General features: G+C 39.5%; 2 protein-coding genes across 2 annotated transcripts in view; one reads left to right on the top strand and one right to left on the bottom strand.

The window, feature by feature from the left end:
• Positions 1-8,591: 8,591 nt before the first annotated feature.
• Positions 8,592-14,534, bottom strand: PDE12 (phosphodiesterase 12). The gene is made up of 3 exons (XM_047849479.1): positions 13,144-14,534; positions 11,640-11,718; positions 8,592-11,147 (listed from the first exon to the last, which is right to left on the bottom strand). The coding sequence occupies exons 1-3, from the start codon at positions 14,446-14,448 to the stop codon at positions 10,705-10,707; spliced, it is 1,827 nt and encodes a 608-aa protein (XP_047705435.1). The 5' UTR covers positions 14,449-14,534; the 3' UTR covers positions 8,592-10,704.
• A 248-nt stretch (positions 14,535-14,782) lies between these two features.
• The window catches only part of DNAH12 (dynein axonemal heavy chain 12), a 227,759-nt gene continuing 224,514 nt past the window's right edge, over positions 14,783-18,027 (top strand). Inside the window, exons 1-2 of the mRNA XM_047849470.1 lie at positions 14,783-15,017; positions 15,928-16,006. The gene's annotated coding sequence lies outside the window, so the exon portion shown is untranslated. The remainder of the gene's footprint in view (positions 15,018-15,927; positions 16,007-18,027) is intronic.

Raw genomic sequence — 18,027 nt, 5'->3', positions numbered from 1 at the left:
CCTAAGAAGTTACTGCTTTTTCTTCAGTCCCAGTGGTGGTAGTTTTTTAAGTCACATTGAAAAGTTCCTCCCCACCACCACCCACAAATAGAGGTTAAGTCAATTCTTTGGGAAAAAGTATAAGTTAAGAAATAACCCCCATAATGCCTTTCCCTATGTTTAACATTCTTTGCAAATGATGTTAACTTAAAAAGTCACTATCACTGTCCCAACTTACTGACATGCTCTGTACTCTTAGGAAATACTTGACACCATCAAGATTCAATGCTTACTGTTCACACTAATGTTAAACTTAGTGTTGGTCAATCAATAAGAGGTCTCTGTGACCTCCCCTATTATACAGAACAGTTGATTATATTCCTAGAGTAAAAAATATTCTGTCAAGTAATTGTTAAGTATGTTAATAGGAAAACTGAAGAAGAATTGTGGTTCTCTTAAAGGCTGATAAGCAGCAGCGTTGGAGTTGAGGATGGAACCATTATCTGTTTTCTGTCCCTCTGACCACTAAGCTTTGGTGAGGGTGGAGGGCAGAATATCACCCATTGTCCTTTGTCTAACTTATTGAGTTGCTTTCCTGTGATGTAACATCTTGGTATTTTGTTAACATGTTTCTGTTCACATGAATTTTCCCCCTTTACCTTATATATTCTCTATCGAAAATACAAGTGAAATGTTTACTTCAGTTTTCCAGAGCATTCATGTCTCATTCACTGAGGCTTCCAATTCTTTAGCATATGTACAGAATTACCTCATATAGTAATAATAACCACTTTCAGATAATTTATTGGGGTCAGACTTTTTTTAAGGATCCTATTTTTAAATCTTTATACCCAATGTGGGGCTTGAACTCATGATCCCAAGATTGAGTCACATGCTTTATCACCTGAGCCAAGGAGTCAGCTCTGGGGTCAGACTTCATTTATTTTTTTAATGTTTATTTTTGAGAGAATGAGAGTGTGAGGGGGGGAGGGGCAGAGAGATGGAGACAGAATCCCAAGAGGCTCTGGGCTCTGAAACCAAGTGGTCAGATGCTCAACTGACTGAGCCACCCAGTCGCTCCTCTCTCGACGTTTTAAATACTCCACTCTTCTTGCTTGCATGGTTTCTGAGAAGTCAGATGTAATTCTTACCTTTACTCTTTTATAGGTAAGGTGTTTTTTCCCCTTTGGTTTCTTTCTCTGTTTTTTTCATCTTTGATTTTCTGTAGTTCGAAAATTATACACATAGATGGAGGATTTGGGGCATTTATCCTGCTTGGTGTTGGATATCCGAGTTTTCTGGATATGTATGTGGTTTGGTGTCTGCCATTAAGTTGAGGAAATTCTCAGTCCTTATTGTTTCAAATATTTCTGTTTCTCTGTTATTCCCATTATGTTTATGTTACACCTTTTGTTGTCCAACAGTTCTTGGATGTTTTTCTGTTTTGGTTTTTGTCACCCTGCTCCAAGTTTCCTCCCCCCCCCCCCCCCCCCCGCCCTTGCTTTTCAGTTTGGGAGGTTTCTTTTGCAATGTCCTCACACTCAGATTCTTTCCTTAGTCATGTCCAGTATATTAATTAGTCCATCAAAGGCATTGCATTCTTCATTTGTTATTTTTTTTTATTCTCTAGCATTTCTTACTGCTTTTATTAGAATTCATCTCTGCTAACATTGCTCATCTGCTCTTTTCTGTTGTCTTTATCCATGAGAGCCCTTAACATAGTATAGTTGTTTTAAATTCCCAGTCTGATAATTCTGTCATCCCTGCCATATCTGAGTCTGGTTCTAATGCTTGCTCTCTCATCAAGCTGGTTTTTGCCATTTATGTATGTATGTATGTATGTATGTGTTTATTTAAATATTTACCTATTTATCTATTTAAGTTGGCTCTATGCCAAACATGGGGCTTGAACTCATGACCCTTTGATCAAAAGTCACATGCTCTACTGATTGAGCCAGCCAAACGCCCATTTTTTGCCTTTTAGTATGTCTTTTTTTTTTTTTTTTTTTTTTTTTTTTTTTTGATTACTGGACATGATGTACTGGGTAAAAGTAACTGCTTTAACTAGGCCTTCAGTAATGTCATGGTAAGGTGTGGGAGTAGGGGAAGCATTTTATAATCCTATGATTTGGTCTCAGTCTTCTAGTGAGCCTTATGCCTCTGGACTGTGAACTTCACATGTGCTTCTCAATTATTTTTTCTCCCCCTTAGGTGGGGTAGGATGGCAAAGTGGGCTGGAGTTGGGCATTTCCCTCCCCACACCCCCAGGTCAGTTAGTCTCTGATAAAACCCCTGTAAGTGAGGTTTTGGTTACTTTTTCTGAGAACAGAACTTGTTATAAACAGGACGCTCTGGCATATTTGAAGATGGTTTCTTTTCCCCTTCCTCTGCCAGAAGCATGAGATTTTTCTCCCATACTCTGTGATAAGCTGGTAGAAATCCAGGAGGTAAAAACTCATTAAGTTGTGGGGGCCTCTTAGTTGTTCAGACTGTGCCTCTAGCAAGTCCTCAATTACAGTTCCAGTGTCCCTACCCGGGGTTTCTTCAGGGTAGAACAAAACATCCCTGGATGTCCCTGCAGGTTGTGATTCCCTGTATTCCCCTGCTGGGCTTCAATCACCGGGGCGCTGGGGGCGGGGGGGGGGGGGGGGGGGGGGGCGAGCAGCGCACCAGTTTGCCCTGTGACATTTCAGATCTAAGAATAGTTACTGATTTTTCAGTTTGTTCAGTTTTTGTTTTCTCTATAGGACAAGAGTGGCAACTCCCAAGCTTCTTACATGCATGCTGGACCAGAAACCAGATGTCCTGGATCAAACTTCCTTAAATGTGGAAGTTCTCGTTCTTGGTATGGAGGTGAAGGTGACTTCTGACTTGTCATTGGAAACAAGTGCTTATGCTTCCTGGCAGCATGTTGGATGTTTCAATAATGTAAATATTAGCTACCAACTTCAGTAGAATTTATGAGAACTTAGATTAAGAAAGAGCAAATGGTTGGTATATCGGCAAGTACATTATCTGAAGGTCTGGTATAGGGGAAAATTAATGAAACAGTTCTAGAGTCTGATTATCTGTTCAGATGGTTAAATTCTGAGAAGGTGACTAGAAGGAATCTACTACTAGCATTTTCCCAAGGATTAGTAGAGTTAGTGTTGGGGTAGTATTGGCACCCCCCAAACTCTACGCAAATGACATTTGTTTATATTACCAGCTTAGTTATTTTTAGCAGGAAAATGTTAGGAATGAAATCATTCCTAATTAGTATCCTCACTAAGGCAAGTTAATACTTTAAAAGCAACATTAATATAAATATGGGCTTGAAGATTTGGTTCTAAAATTTACTCCTGAGAATTGTTTAGGCCCAGCATACTCTTTTTATTCTCAAGTCAGTTAACATACAGTATGTAGAACATGTGGCTTCAGTAGAACGCACTGATCATTTCTCACATATGACACCCAGTGCTCATCCCAAAAAGTGCCCTCCTGAATGCCCGTCACACTCCCCCCCCCCCCCATCAACCCTCTGTTCTCTGTATTTGAGTCTCTTATGGTTTGCCTTCCTATTTTTATCTTATTTTTCCTCCCCTTCCCCTATGTTCATCTGTTTCTCAAATTCCACGAGTGAAATCATGATACATTTTTTTCTAGCATATACATCGTGACATTATATTCAGGTTACCACTACTGGAAGGTTAGTTGGCTGCTTTTGTTTCTTACTTGCAAATATCCCTTTATCCCCTATTTCCACAAACCACATAAAAAGTTTAAGTGGTTATATTCTAGCAACAAAAATTCTGAGAAATCAATAGCAAAAGCAATAACGTGGACTCAGGTAAGGAATAATTAAGGCAGCTGTATCTAGTTAGTGAGCAGAGCCTTGCAATGTATGTCCTTTGTGTTTTAAAGAACAGTAGAGCCAGGTGTCTTCCCGACTTTGTCAGGTATTTCTGCATTGTTTTCATTGTATGCTTCCAATTATATTGGGCACCTAAGTTTTCAGCTGGTGTTTGGGGGCTTGACACTGCCATCTGCAGACAGGGAGCTGGCTCTCAGGAACGAATCAATTCTTTGGTGGCATGGTTTTTCTTAGGCTGGGTTCAATGCCATTCCAGTAACAGTGATGTATTTTGCAGACTGGCCAAAGTTGACCTTGGCCTGCATAGCCTTTGAAGAAGTGAGGAATGATGATTTTTAAAAAGGGGGTAAGGGTAGGGTGCCTGGGTGGCTCAGTCGGTTGAATGTCTGACTTCAGCTCAGGTCATGATCTCGCGGTCCGTGAGTTCGAGCCCCACGTGGGCTCTGTGCTGTCAGTTCAGAGCCTGGAGCGTGCTTCGGATTCTGTGTCTCCCTCTCTCTCTGCCCTTCCCCACTCACGTTCTGTCTCTATCAAAAAATGAATAAACGTGAAAAAAAAAAAGGGGGGGAAAGGGTTGCCCAACAAAAAGGCAACACGATTTTTAAAATGGGCTCCAAAGATACACAAATGGGCAGTAAGCACATAAAAAGATTGTCAACATTATTAGCCATCAGGTAAATGCAAATCAAAACCACAATAAAATGCCATTTCATACTAGGATAGCTGTAATCAAAAAGATAACATGTTAGGATGTGGAGAAATTGGAACCCCCATATGTTGCTGGTGGGAATGCAAAATTGTGCAACTACTTTGGGTAAAAGTCTGCCAGTTCCTCAAAAGGTTAAGTATTTTCCATATGATCCAACAATTCCACTTCTAGATATATGCCCAAGAGAAATGAAAACATGCACACTCAAAAACTTGTACACAAACATACAGCATTATCCATAGAAGCCAAAAGGTGGAAGTAATCCAAATGTCCATCAACTGATGAATGGATAAAATAAAATGGGTTATGTCCATACAATGGAATATTATCATAAAAAGGAATGAAGTACTGATACATACTACAACATGGAAGAACCTCAGAAACATACAAAGTGAAATAAGTTGGTCACAAAAGGCTACGTAATTACTTCATTTATATGAAATGCCCAGAAGAGGCAAATCCATAGAATAAATCCATAGGTAAGCAGTTGCCAAGAGCTGAGGGGAAAGGTGGGTTAGGGAGTGACTGGTAATGAGTATGGAGTTTGTTTCTGATGCCAGTCTTTAACAATTGATTTCATGGGGGCACCTGGGTGGCTCAGTCCATTAAGCATCCGACTTCAGCTCAGGTCATTACCTTGCAGTTCATGAGCTCGAGCCCTGCATTGGACTCTGTACTGATGGTGCAGAGCCTGCATGGGATTCTCTTTCTCTGTCTCTCAAAATAAACTTAAAAAATTAAAAAAAAAAAATTGATTTCATACGCAGTGACAAAAACCCTTAAAGAGAAAAATAAAGATCAATTTTGGATGAAAGAACTATTGTGGGATTCTTTCATTCAGGATGAAGAAAAATGATATAAGCCAGGCTGTAAAAAGCCAGATTGTTTTAGGTATGTAATAAAAGGATGAAAAGGGTAATATAATTGCATTATTTAGAGTACTTAAAAACGTTACAGCTTCAGCAGAAATATTTTTCTTTGGTTTAAGATACTCAAAACACTATACCTAATCCAGCTTTTGAGGAAGGCCAACTTTATTTCTAAATGCTCTTATTCCTGGATACACCATTTCTCCAAACTATTCCACATGGGAAATAAAGATTATATGTAATACTATTAAAAGTGTGTATATTGTTCAATATGAGAACTCCACATGAAGCCTATCCAATTCCCTACTGAACTGTTTTCAGTTTCAAGAACAATAATGAGATGCAAAATGCAAACTAGGAATACTTCCAATACACGAAGGTGAACATCAGCAACAATCTAACACCAGTAGAGTGAGTTATTAGGCAAAATGGATTGCATCACATAAACCCTTTAACATACAATCAACTCAAAATGGACAGAAGATGGAGATGAATGATAGTTTGTTGTCAATGAAGTTTCTCTAGGAAATTGAAGATTATGAGGAAAAACCTAACACTGACAATATGAACATGGATTTTAACAGCTGAGACTTTGTTGTGGAACCACAAATCCAGCTGGTAGGTGCTTGTTATAGAGGATGGCATCAGCCAGGTGAACTAGAAGATTTAGTATTTTTAAGGTCTACAACTTAAAGATATGTTTATCATTTATATGTAAAGTTAATTTTAGCATCTGACTTCAATATTATTTAATACAGTGTAAAGATGGCCAACTTACAAAATAATTTTGTTCCATATTATAATTTTTAATATATTAACTCAGTGTTTTAAAAAATGTATTATTAAAGCTCACCTTGTTAAGGTTTCTTTTCAAAACCTATTTTTTTTTAATAAGCAGAGTTTAGTCTTTTTTATGGTTCTGCATTGTAACTTGGTGAGTTATATTCAGCCATAGCCATCTCAGTTTTTCAGGGATATGTCTTCAGGCATTCTTGCTATCTGCTACTCTGTACCTAAAATGGGATTTAAAAAGTGTTAGGTAATAGTGGAGCATGGCTAAGCCATTTAAAAGCCAATGTGGGAGGGGCGCCTGGGTGGCTTAGTCGATTGATTGAGCGTCTGACTTCAGCTTAGGTCATGATCTTGCAGCTCGTGGGTTCAAGCCCTGCGTCAGGCTCTGTGCTGACAGCTCAGAGCCTGAAGCCTGTTTCAGATTCTGTGTCCCCCTCTCTCTGACCCTACCCTGCTCGCACTCTGTCTCTCTGTCTCAAAAATAAATAAACATTAAAATTAAAAAAAAAATAAAAGCCAATGTTGGTAAGTTCATTCTCTGAAATCACCGACGTAGATCTACATTTTTTAAGTGACTTTTTTTCCCCCTTTGGCTGCTTATTCTTTCTAATTTATTTACATTCCAGGACTTCTGTATTTTTTATGCTTTTCTTCCCAATTATCTCCCAAAGAAGCAATGGGACTGACCTTTGCAACTTGACAAAAGCTGGAAGATTAAGTAGGAATTGCTGAAGATGAGCTCTCTGGAAAAAAATATAGGAGGTTGGGTAATCCATTGTGAGTACTCTAGTTCATGAGGGCAATGACATAATTAAACTAAACAAGATAAAAATACATTGGTAGAAATACCACTTCACACCCACTTGAATGACTATAATAACACGTATATCAGTGAGAATGTGGAGAAATGAACTCTCATATACATCACTGGTGGAAACGTAAAATGGTGTAGCTATTGTGGAAAGCATTTTGGCAGTTTCTCAAAAGGTATATAACCAAACCAAAAGAATTGAAAATAGGTGCTCAAACGAAAACTTGTACGTGAATATTCATAGGAGCATTATTCACAATAGCCAAAAGATGGAAACAATCCAAACATCCATTGGGATAAACAAAATGTAGTATAACCATACAATAGAATATATATAATAGAAAACATGGAAGATCTTAAAAAACATTAAGCTAAATAAAGGAAAGTCAGACACAGAAGGTCGTATATATTATATGATTCAATTTATATGAAATATCCAAAACAGAGAAATTGAGGCACAAAGCAGATTAGTAGTCGCCAGTGTCTGGAAGGGAGGAGGAAATGGGGTGTGACTATTTAATGGGTCACTGTTTCCCTTTGGGGTGATGAAAATGTTTTGGAACTAGTTAGGGATAATGGCTGCACAACACTGTGAATGTACTAAATGCAGTGGAATCATAACTTTTAAAATGGTTCATCTTATGTGAATTTCACTTCACTTGAAAACATGCTTTGGTATTGTCATCTCAAAATATAGACTTATCCTCAAGTTAGTGCTAAAAAAAAAAAAAAAAAATCACCCAATACAGCTCTAGTACCTTCAATGCTAAAGCATACTTTCTCATTAAGTGGGACCACAGAATTTGATTACCCAAATGAGCTCTTAAAATTATTTCCTTACCCTAAATTAAATCTAGATATAAGTTCTAGATTGAGCAAAACATTGAAATGTTTTTGAATTATGATTAGAAAACTAGTGTTGGCTATAATTTTTTAGAGGAAAGATTTCCCCTATTGTGTTGTCTTGTGGATTTTATGATCAACTAGTAATGCAAACCTTTAACATTCATTAATATGGATTTTGGTTTGCCCTCAAACCAGGTTTGTAGGGAACCTCTGCCTATATATTTCACAGTTGGAGAATATGAGATCTAATGGTGTCAACTTCCACCAGGAACATCTTCCTACGGTGGTGTTCTTTGAACCTTCTCCTTTGTACTGTTTCTCAGATAAACCTCCAGTCTAAAACTACCACATTCTGATATGAGGCCTTAGTTCTCAGAAAAGTCACCACACAGTGAAATACTTGGAAATTTGAAACAACTGATTTTGGTATTGAGAATTTTAAAGAACATCACATTTACAGCCAGAAATGATTTTTTTGCTAACATATTATAAACTACCAGTGCATGTGTCTATAGTGGCAACTGGGTAAGAGTTCACTTAAGAGGACAGTGTTCTATAATTTTATTTATAATAATATAAAATTTTTTGAATATTAATTCCTATAGCAAGAACTTGTGACATCATAAAATGGGTTCACTATAGAGGTGCTAGACTTTCCATACTTTATTAAATGTACTAAAAAATCCAAATGTAATAGAAAAATTCAATCACAAACATGGCTTTAAGCACATAAACATTTCTGAATAACACTTTATTCTAACCCATGAATACAAGGTAATTTTGGTATCCTATTTATACAATTTTCTTAGCGTTCCCTACTTTGGACTCCAATCATACTAACATTATCTATATACTGGAGATTTGACCAGAGTATATGGCACTTCACAATAATAATCTACCTTCTCCTATTCTGAAATGCCTGTCTATAATCAGATCACACTGTTAAGTCAGTAAATATAAAATTAAAAGACTCAGGATGTGGAATCTTTGATAAGTGATTAGTTCCTTTGACTAGAGTTCAATCTAGTTAGCCAGGGTGTTTGTTAATACAGAATCTGAATGTTTTTCTCATGAGCATGAATAAGTATGTAACTTAATTTCTTCTTTCAAAATGTTTCTCAACTTTTTGCTTAGAAACTTTTTTTCAAGTTATTTTAAGGGTCCTGTCAACATGTTTGAAAGCAGACCAAAAACACATTTTAAAAAGGAAAAAAAAAAGATGTATTTTGCAAAAGAATCAGATTCTGGCTTTAACATATTCATGTAGTTGTAAACTGATGTTAAAATGCTCTCAAAAATGTTATTTAGGAAGGCACAATTTGGTAGCATCAATTTTTATTTATAGCTTTTTCTAAACAAGATCCCAAGAAACTGCCACTTTAATTTTTCTTTTCCAGTATTTTAAGTACTTCAAGGTTCAATCTGAACGAAGTAAAATTCTTGTTCTCAAACTTACTAAGAGTTAACAATACATTGGACAGTGAGCAGAATATGGAAGTACAGCCTACTTTATCAAAAGAGGAAAGTTCTTATGGTTTTGGGTTTGGAGATTAAAGAATTTGAGACAAAAACTCTCATGACTGTGGAAAATCAGAACTCTTCTTGAAGTGGGTGAGCTTTTCATATCTAAGCTAGAAACTAATTGCAGAAGTAGGAGATAACATTACAGTTACCCTGAACATCAAAAAGCAACAGCTAAAGCATTACAAACAAGGTATGGTGATAACTGAGTTAGAAGAGCCCAGTTACCACTCTAGGTGAGAAACTAATCAGTAAAACAATAATTCCTAATTTTAAAAAGTCTGGCTTCATATTTAAACTTTTTTTTTTACAGCATATAAATTATATACAGTATTTTCCTATAACTCAAATGTAATGCTCAAATCTATAAAATGAATAGTTTATTTCAGAAATGCTGAAAAGATCCACTATTCCTCCTTCTCCTATTTATAAAGACCAACAATTTCAAAAATACTTCCAGCATAGAAATGCTCAATGGTTCTCCCAAAATGTCAACCCCATATCAGTAGACAGTTTCTCATAAAGTAATGTATTATGCTGTATTCTCTAATATCATATGGCCAAATACCCTTGGTGATTTATGAACGTTTTTCATGGGCAAGAATAATTAAAGAAAATGGGATCAAGTTGACTATGTTGCTATTCACTTTGAATACTAAATTGTGCTTGCATCCTAAAAGTTCAAATGAGCTGGCTAGAATATAAATGTGTTCATTTGTACCATACACTAGAAAGTAAAATCCTACAAATAAGAGAATTAAAATATCTTATGTTGATTGAAAAATGAAAGAGGAGGAGCAATAACATTTGGTGGATGGCACATTTTAATCTTTCGTTAAAGCTCTGAAGTTGTATTAAATTGCTAACCAAATTGAGGTAGAGGTAGACCCTAGTGCTCGTTCATGTCAGACTTAGGCCTCTCACCTTAACCCATATGCATTTTTCCCCTAATTATACAAACATGATTCAATTTGAAATGTGTTATGATAGAAAAATTATAGGATCATTCAAATGGTTTTTTGGTTTGTTTTTTTTTTTTTTTTACAAAATTCTTAATTCCTAGCTAAAAAAAAAGTACTTATAAAATGTACATAATTCAGTGTTCTTCCTGGTAGTCATAAATATATTTGTTTTTCCTTCAACCTTAGGAAAAAAAAAAGTAGAGAAACTGCAATTATGAACAGTCATGTAATGAAGACACTGGAACAGAATAAAAACATTTTGCCTCGGTGTCTGTGTAGTTTTCCTCTTTAAAGGTTACATATAAGCTCTGATTCATATTAAATTTCCTACGAAAGAGACTCAAATTCCATTAAACACAAATCTATTTCCATTTTAAATCACACACAAGTGCTATGTGATCAGAGGGATGGGAAACACTAGGTAACGCCTGGTGAGTGGTGACTTCTTCATGACTAGGTAATGGAATCACCTGTTCAACCTCTAGGGCATTTGAGTCAATGAAAATGTAATCCAGACATCCATGAAAGCCACCAACATAATTTGTGTAAGCAGGTTCACCACAAGCACTTTTCAGTTTGAAGACATGGGTGAGGGACATGTTGCAACGTTCCTCTTCCCCATTGGAAGCCCAGTCTTGATGGTCCTCTGGAATGCTGCCATTGACAGCAAAATGATACATTCCTGTTGATGGGGTACTATTAAAGTCTCCACAAAATATAACTGGTATGCCAGGATACAGATCACACGAGACATGTCTAATGTGAGCCAAGGCTACTGCCATTTGAATGAGACGAATGTACCCACCTATGAATATAAAAAACATTAATGTAAGTATTTTTTAAAATTGCCTTTAAAAGAAAAAAAAAGCCCCAAAACTACATACAGTATCTGGGTGACATTCAAGATATATATTTGAAGGGGAATTGGATGAAGGTGGTCCAAATGTAAAAAAGAAACGTTCAGTTATAAGATACATAAGTACTGTAGATGTAACGCACAACATGATGACCAGTTAACATTACTATTTGGTATATTTAAAAGTTGCTAAGAGAGTATATCCTAAAAGTTCTCATCACAAGAAAAAAAAATGTATTTTTTTCAGATCTATATGAGGTGATGAATGTAATCATTTTGCAATATGTGTCATTATGCTGTACACTTTAAATTGTATGATGCTGTTATGACAATTACATCTCAATAAAACTGAAAGAAACAAAAAAGATGTATGTGTGTAAAACAGCCTTACTGAGTTTAAGTTACCATGTTATGTCACTTGTGAAAACCAATAAAACCTACCTTTTGGATGCCAGTACAGATGGGTATTAGCAACACATATCCTTTTAGACGAGTCCTTTGTAGACTGAAGAACAGAAACCTAAAATAAACCAAGTGCCAAGAGTTCAGTTGCTATCTGCCAATTTCCTGAATGTTTTTTTAAAATCTAAGACTATATATGATGAACGGACATTTCATAACCTTCCCTAATGAAGTATGATCACAATTAAATTAAACTTTTGCTACAAGTTTTAGAATACACATGAATAGGATTCATTCAGCCTAACATGTCTTAGTAACAGTTCAACATATACAGGGAATAAGAAAAGGACATATTTTGGATAACACTAAGGTTAGAGACAGTGTTTTTAAGTGGATAAGGGCAGGCTCTGGAGTCAGGTGCACCTAGATGGAATCCCCACTCTTAAACATTCACAGCAGTGTGACCTGAAGAGAGATACTTTTTTCCTAAGCCAGCTTGGTCACTGGTTTAAAAAAAGGCAATATCCACCTCAAGGGGGACTGTTGTATGGATCCAACTAAATGAGCTTACAGAAGTTCAGGAAACACACTGGATGCTCAAAAAAAAAAAAAAAAAAAAAAAAAGTAGCTACTCTAAAATCTTACTATGAACAAAACCAGTTAGCTAAAAACGCTGGACAAATATACAAATAACACTGTTTTTTTAAAAACTAAGGCAGCTTAATACTCTGCTCAGTGATGATGGAATATAATTCACTGGGTAAGAATCCTGGCTTCACTTTGTGTGAACTTGGAATAAGTAAACTTGAACACCTCCCTATTTATAATAACATCTGTAAAATGGAAATGGCAGGATTACTGTGAGCCAAAATTAAAATATTAATATTTATGGAATACTTAATTAAACATACCAGACACCTAAATTTTAAAAGCTTTGTGGTGTTTTTTTTTTACTTCAATTTTTTTGTTTCAAGGTTTAAAAAAAAATTTTTTTAATCTTTATTTATTTTTGAAAGAGAGACAGAGTGTGAGCAGGGGAGGAGCAGAGAGAGGGGGAGACACAGAATCCGAAGCAGGCTCTAGGCCCTGAGCTGTCAGCACAGAGCCTGATGTGGGGCTCGAACTCATGAACTGTGAGATCATGACCTGAGCCCATGAACTGTGAGATCATGACCTGAGCCGAAGTCTGACGCTCAACCGACTGAGCCACCCAGGCGCCCTTGTTTCAAGTTTTAAAATATGTCAGAACAATGCTTGGCAAGAAGTGAGAAAATATTAGCTATTACTATGTTCTTGTATTGAGCGTACTGAGCTCTCCCATTAAGAGTGTAAGCACTATGAAAGTCCGCTAATCTGTTCAAGGCAACCTGCAGCTTGTTGTGGCACAGTAAAGGTGCTCAATAAATATCTGCTCAATGAATGAATGAAAGCTAACCTTTGTGCTGAAGATAAAAGAGCGAACACCTTTCAGTAAAATCTGAAAAACCCTGCCACGCCCCTAAAAATCGATGTGTATGTAAAGAGAATGGTGGAGCTACTTTACCTGAAGGACAGAAGATCTCTGGAGCACCCTCTCCTGCGCAGACGGGTACAAAACTAGTTTCTCCAGCAGTTCTTTGTGAAGTTGGTCGGACTCCAGGGCTTCGTGGAAAGAAATGTCATGCTGGCTAAGGAGAGTGAATTTGGTCTTTCGGTAGAAAGTAGCCAGGCCTTCGTGCTGCTTGATTCTAAACACGCCCTCCAGCCCAAAGGCCTCGAGTGCCGGCACCAAGCTGTCGGTAAACACGTTGCGATCTACCTCTTGCAAACAGATGAGGTCAGCGTTGTAGCCCGTGAGCTCCTTCTGGATGAGGTTCTGGCGGTAGTCGAGCTCGAGGGCATAAGGGGCACAGTACGGGTAGAGGACACTCCTCGAAAACTCAGTCTGGGCGTACGTGTCGGCCAGGAGGTTGTAAGACACAGTGCGAATGAGAGAATCGTCCGTCACCTTCTTGGTGTAGAGATGCCGCTGGTCAAAGGTGCAAGTACCGGGCCCAGCCTCCACCGGACACACACTTTCCAACTCCCGGCTTGGCCCGAAGCGCTGCCCATTGCCTGGGGTGCAATGAAGCTTGAGTCGCAGCCCGATGTCTGCATTGGACGGCGTGTAGACGCGTTCGTTCACACCCGTCTCTGTCCAACTAGGAAAGGGTGAAGAGGGAGACAATGACGAGGGGCTCCCGCCCTCAGGCTCCGCCGCTCCGGGTTTGGCTTCCTTATACCATCGGAAGAGCGAGTTGGCGGGATCCCCAAATTCCAGGCTGAGCTTGGGGCACACCGGGAAGCCGGCCATGATGTAGCGTGGCAACTGCAGCTCGGTGAAGGCGGGCGGGTTGCGCTCCACCTTGTACTTGACATCGCCGATCTGCAGCACCGCGCCGTCCTGCCAGGCGTCCACGTTGAGCACGTCTTCAGCCACTGCCTCCTCCCGGTAGTACAGCTTCACGACGGGCTCGCAGGCCGCAGCCGGCTCCGACACAGGCCCCGCACAGGCCCCGCCACTTGCATTTGGCCGGTTCTTCCTGCTCTTCTTGGCGGCGGCCGCCTTAGCGTGGCCTTTGAGGGCGTTGGTAGCAATCCGGCTGAGGGCCCGACCCAGCGGCTCGCTTTGGTCGCGCTGCATGTTCTTGTGGCTGCCGTCTGCCAGAGCGAACGACAGGCTTAGCTTCGGTTCCGAAGGCACACAGCGCACCACAGCGCGCTCCATCGCTCCCGCCGCCGTCTCAGTCGCCGCCTCGGCCCGAGTGTGCCGCCCCACCGCCGTGCGGACCCCACGAAGCGCGGCGCGGGAGCCTGGGAGCCTCCACATGAACCTGGTGGCTCAGCAGCCGCCAAGCGTCAGATGAAGACTGGAGACCTACAGCCGCCGGCTCCGTGATCCATTCAGTCCCACAACTTCCGGCTGGGGATGGGGAGGGCGCTCGGAGTGCTTCCGCTCCGCACTTTCGCCACGCCGCTCAACTGATCCCTTTTTCCATAGCCACACCTGTCTTTGATCCTTTCCAACTTAATCTTTATCTTCAAATAAAGCCATAAAGAGGGGGGAATAAAGCAACTGTAAAGGTGCCAGAGGGAAATATTAGACTCCCATGGTTTTAGCGAAAGTACAGTTATGGGGCTGAAGGAAAAGTGCGGAAGTCGCTGGGGCGTTGTCGTCGTGGTGTTTTTGGATTCTAGCCCGCGTTCTTGTCTGCGAGCGCTGCCGGGCTGACCTGCGCGAGAGCGTGGGGAGCTCGACTGGGATTGCCAGCTGCCTCCGACCTTGGAAAGCGTTGCCCAGTTTCTTTCCATAGCATTCTCCATGCTGCTCGCCCTCTCCGAGTTGTGGATGGGTTCGCCTCAGGCCGGCCGGCGCAGAAGGACACAGCCGTTTTTGTGGTAGTTAATAACGACGAGCGTTATACAAGAATTAGCACTTAGGGTTTGACGACTACGTTAAGAAACATTTTTTTTTTTGTAGTTGCGAGGTCCGGAGTGACTAAGTTACCTGCTGAAGGTCACACACACATTTCATGAGATGGAGAATAGACAGTGTAGCTTCGCTGAAAGCCAAATAAAGTGTTTCAAGAGGGACTGTGTTGAATATAATTAATATTCTGTGATTAGATGAAAAAACACCTTGAAGATTCAAAAAACAAATTGGGAAGTCACTTCTGTCTACAAATGCTCTATTTGTATCCACTTTTCCTTCTCCTACAACTAGAATGCTTACTTACTGGGTATCTAATAATAAGCCATACCTTTCCCCCTGGCTTACCACGAAGAAGATAGACCTTTTCAACTGTGTTCTTTTTTTTTTTTTTTAATTTTTTTTTCAACGTTTATTTATTTTTGGGACAGAGAGAGACAGAGCATGAACGGGGGAGGGGCAGAGAGAGAGGGAGACACAGAATCCGAAACTGGCTCCAGGCTCTGAGCCATCAGCCCAGAGCCCGACGCGGGGCTCGAACTCACGGACCGCGAGATCGTGACCTGGCTGAAGTCGGACGCTTAACCGACTGCGCCACCCAGGCGCCCCTCAGCTGTGTTCTAAAAGCAGGATGAAGTTTGCAATCATTTGAAATTTCTGTTCCTGTCCTCCCCTCTCCCCACCCACCAAATATTTGATAAGGTGACTGGCTACTGATAGTATATATGCAATGCCAGGCTACAGTATAGGGATAAAAGTCTTTACTTTGTGTTAGCTGGGACTAACCTAAGGAATAAAAAAAAATAAGCCTCAGTAGTCCAGTTTATAGAACCCCATTTACAAATATGAATTTTTAAATGGCATTTTTCTTATCTACAGCATTTGCCCTCATGCAACTTTGCAGAATCCAATCTTAAATCAGCCTATTTGAAGAAAGATAGAAGCCCTACTAGAAAATGTGAGTTTCCTTAAAGCAAACTGATATAATTTAATGCTTAGCAGTCTTTTTCTTTTTTTAATGTTTATTTACTTTATTTTTTTTATTTTTTTTAACGTTTATTTATTTTTGAGACAGAGAGAGACAGAGCATGAATGGGGGAGGGTCAGAGAGAGGGAGACACAGAATCCGAAACAGGCTCCAGGCTCTGAGCTGTCAGCACAGAGCCGGACGCGGGGCTCGAACCCATGGACCGCGAGATCATGACCCAAGCCGAAGTCGGCCGCCCAACCGACTGAGCCACCCAGGCGCCCCGAATGTTTATTTACTTTATTTTGAGGGAGTAGGAGGGTAGAGAGAGGTACAGAGAGAATCCCAAGCAGTCTCCAGTCTCAGTGAGGAGCTGGACTTGCTCCAACTCACCAACCCTAAGATCATGACCTGAGGTGAGACCAAGAGTTGGACACTTACCTGACTGAGCCACCCAGGCACCCCTTAAACCTGGTTTTGAGACAGATGACTTTAAGTGTCATACTTCTCTTAGTTTTAAATACATGTATTTTTAATTTTTTTGAAAGGGTAAAACATACCCATGGTGAAAAAAAAGTAATCTTTCCACTGCTGACTCCTATGAATACACAAACACTTATGAATATGTATGTACCTTCCAACTACTTTTTTACACAAATTGGAATATAATGGACCCATGGTTCAGTACCTTCCTCTTTTTGAAAGACGACTTCAAACTTTCTAATTGATTACATTCTTCTTTCCAGCTTCTAACTCAGGCAAAAGACCCTGCAGGCAGTGCATCTTGTGATGGGTACCAAAACTACCCCCTTGGGCAATAAAGATTGCTCCGAGGCAGCAAGACCTGCCCTGTGACAATGAACCACCTGGTCTTTACTACCTGCCTGCAGGTACCCACTGACCTTTGCCCACATTTTCCTTATACACACTTTCAATTATTTTCAGCACTTTGGAGACTGGCTTTGAGGCCACTGTCTTCCCGTTGTTGGCCTCAGTGAAATAGATACTTGTTTCCCCGCCACTCATCTCTCTGCCTTTGGAGTTTGTCTGGGGCGAGTGACCAAACCTGGTCTGTTTGGGACTCCCAGAGCCTGGTGCTCTTGCACTCCGGTGCTCCAGCTACACTGTCACTGTCTTTTGTCAGTTCTTTCAAGAGAAAGTGTCTCAAAGTATCACAGCCTCCTATAGAAAATTTGATTTGAGGCAGCTCTTCCTGCCCATGGGTCCTGTCCCTGTGCTTTAATAAAATCACCTTTTTTGCACCAAAAAAAAAAATAATAATAATAATAATAATAATAATAAAAGAAAAATAAAACTTGTTTTGAACTCAACAGGTTTGAAAATAATACATAATAAATGGTGTATTTGAAGCTCTCTTTTTATGAGGCTAAATTATAGCATAATTATACACATAAATTATATACATTATTGGGGTGCCTGGGTAGCTCAGTCAGTTAAGCCTCCAACTCTTGCTTTAAGCTCAGGTCATGATCTCACAGTTTGTGGGTTCGAGCCTTGCATCAGGCTCCACGCTGACAGTGTGGAACCTGCTTGGGATTCTCTCTCTGTCCTCTTTCTGCCCAACCCCCGCCTCTCAAAATAAATAAACTTAAAAAAACTTTTAAATTATATACATTATAATTATATAATTAAAAATTGAGATCAGAAGGCTGAACCAATACCCTGACACCAAAAGGAGAAGCAGCTAATAAAAATCATTGTATTCATCTATTTTCAGTCTATACCAAGCAATACAGGCTAACTTTCACTAATGAAAAATGGTTGATGGACTTTTCTTGTTACTTATACATATATCTGCAAAGATTACCATATGAAGACTAGTTTCTTATCATTATTTGGTTAATAACATTGGTAGCTAACAATATAATTTATAATATACTTTTATCTTTTTTTACTTAAGGTCAACACGATACTGTAGTTTTGAGTGATAGTACTTAGAAATTTTGAGTAGTACCTGGTGCTATTACTTCAGGGTAATCTGCTACTTCCTT

This window comes from Prionailurus viverrinus, chromosome A2 (genome assembly GCF_022837055.1).
Source record: "Prionailurus viverrinus isolate Anna chromosome A2, UM_Priviv_1.0, whole genome shotgun sequence".
NCBI classification, from domain to species: Eukaryota; Metazoa; Chordata; class Mammalia; order Carnivora; family Felidae; genus Prionailurus; species Prionailurus viverrinus.
The sequence above is the reverse complement of the archived record's forward strand: the minus strand, read 5'-3'. Positions and strand labels throughout refer to the sequence as shown.

What these genes read in the sequence shown, in the direction of transcription:
- PDE12 (XM_047849479.1), bottom strand. Translation starts at nt 14,448, where the DNA reads ATGTGGAGGCTCCCAGGCTCCCGCGCCGCGCTTCGTGGGGTCCGCACG. An exon ending in AGAGATCTTCTGTCCTTCAG is followed by an intron (nt 11,719 to 13,143) that starts GTAAAGTAGCTC and finishes GGTTTATTTTAG; the next exon opens with GTTTCTGTTCTTCAGTCTAC. An exon ending in TCTGTACTGGCATCCAAAAG is followed by an intron (nt 11,148 to 11,639) that starts GTAGGTTTTATT and finishes TTATATTCATAG; the next exon opens with GTGGGTACATTCGTCTCATT.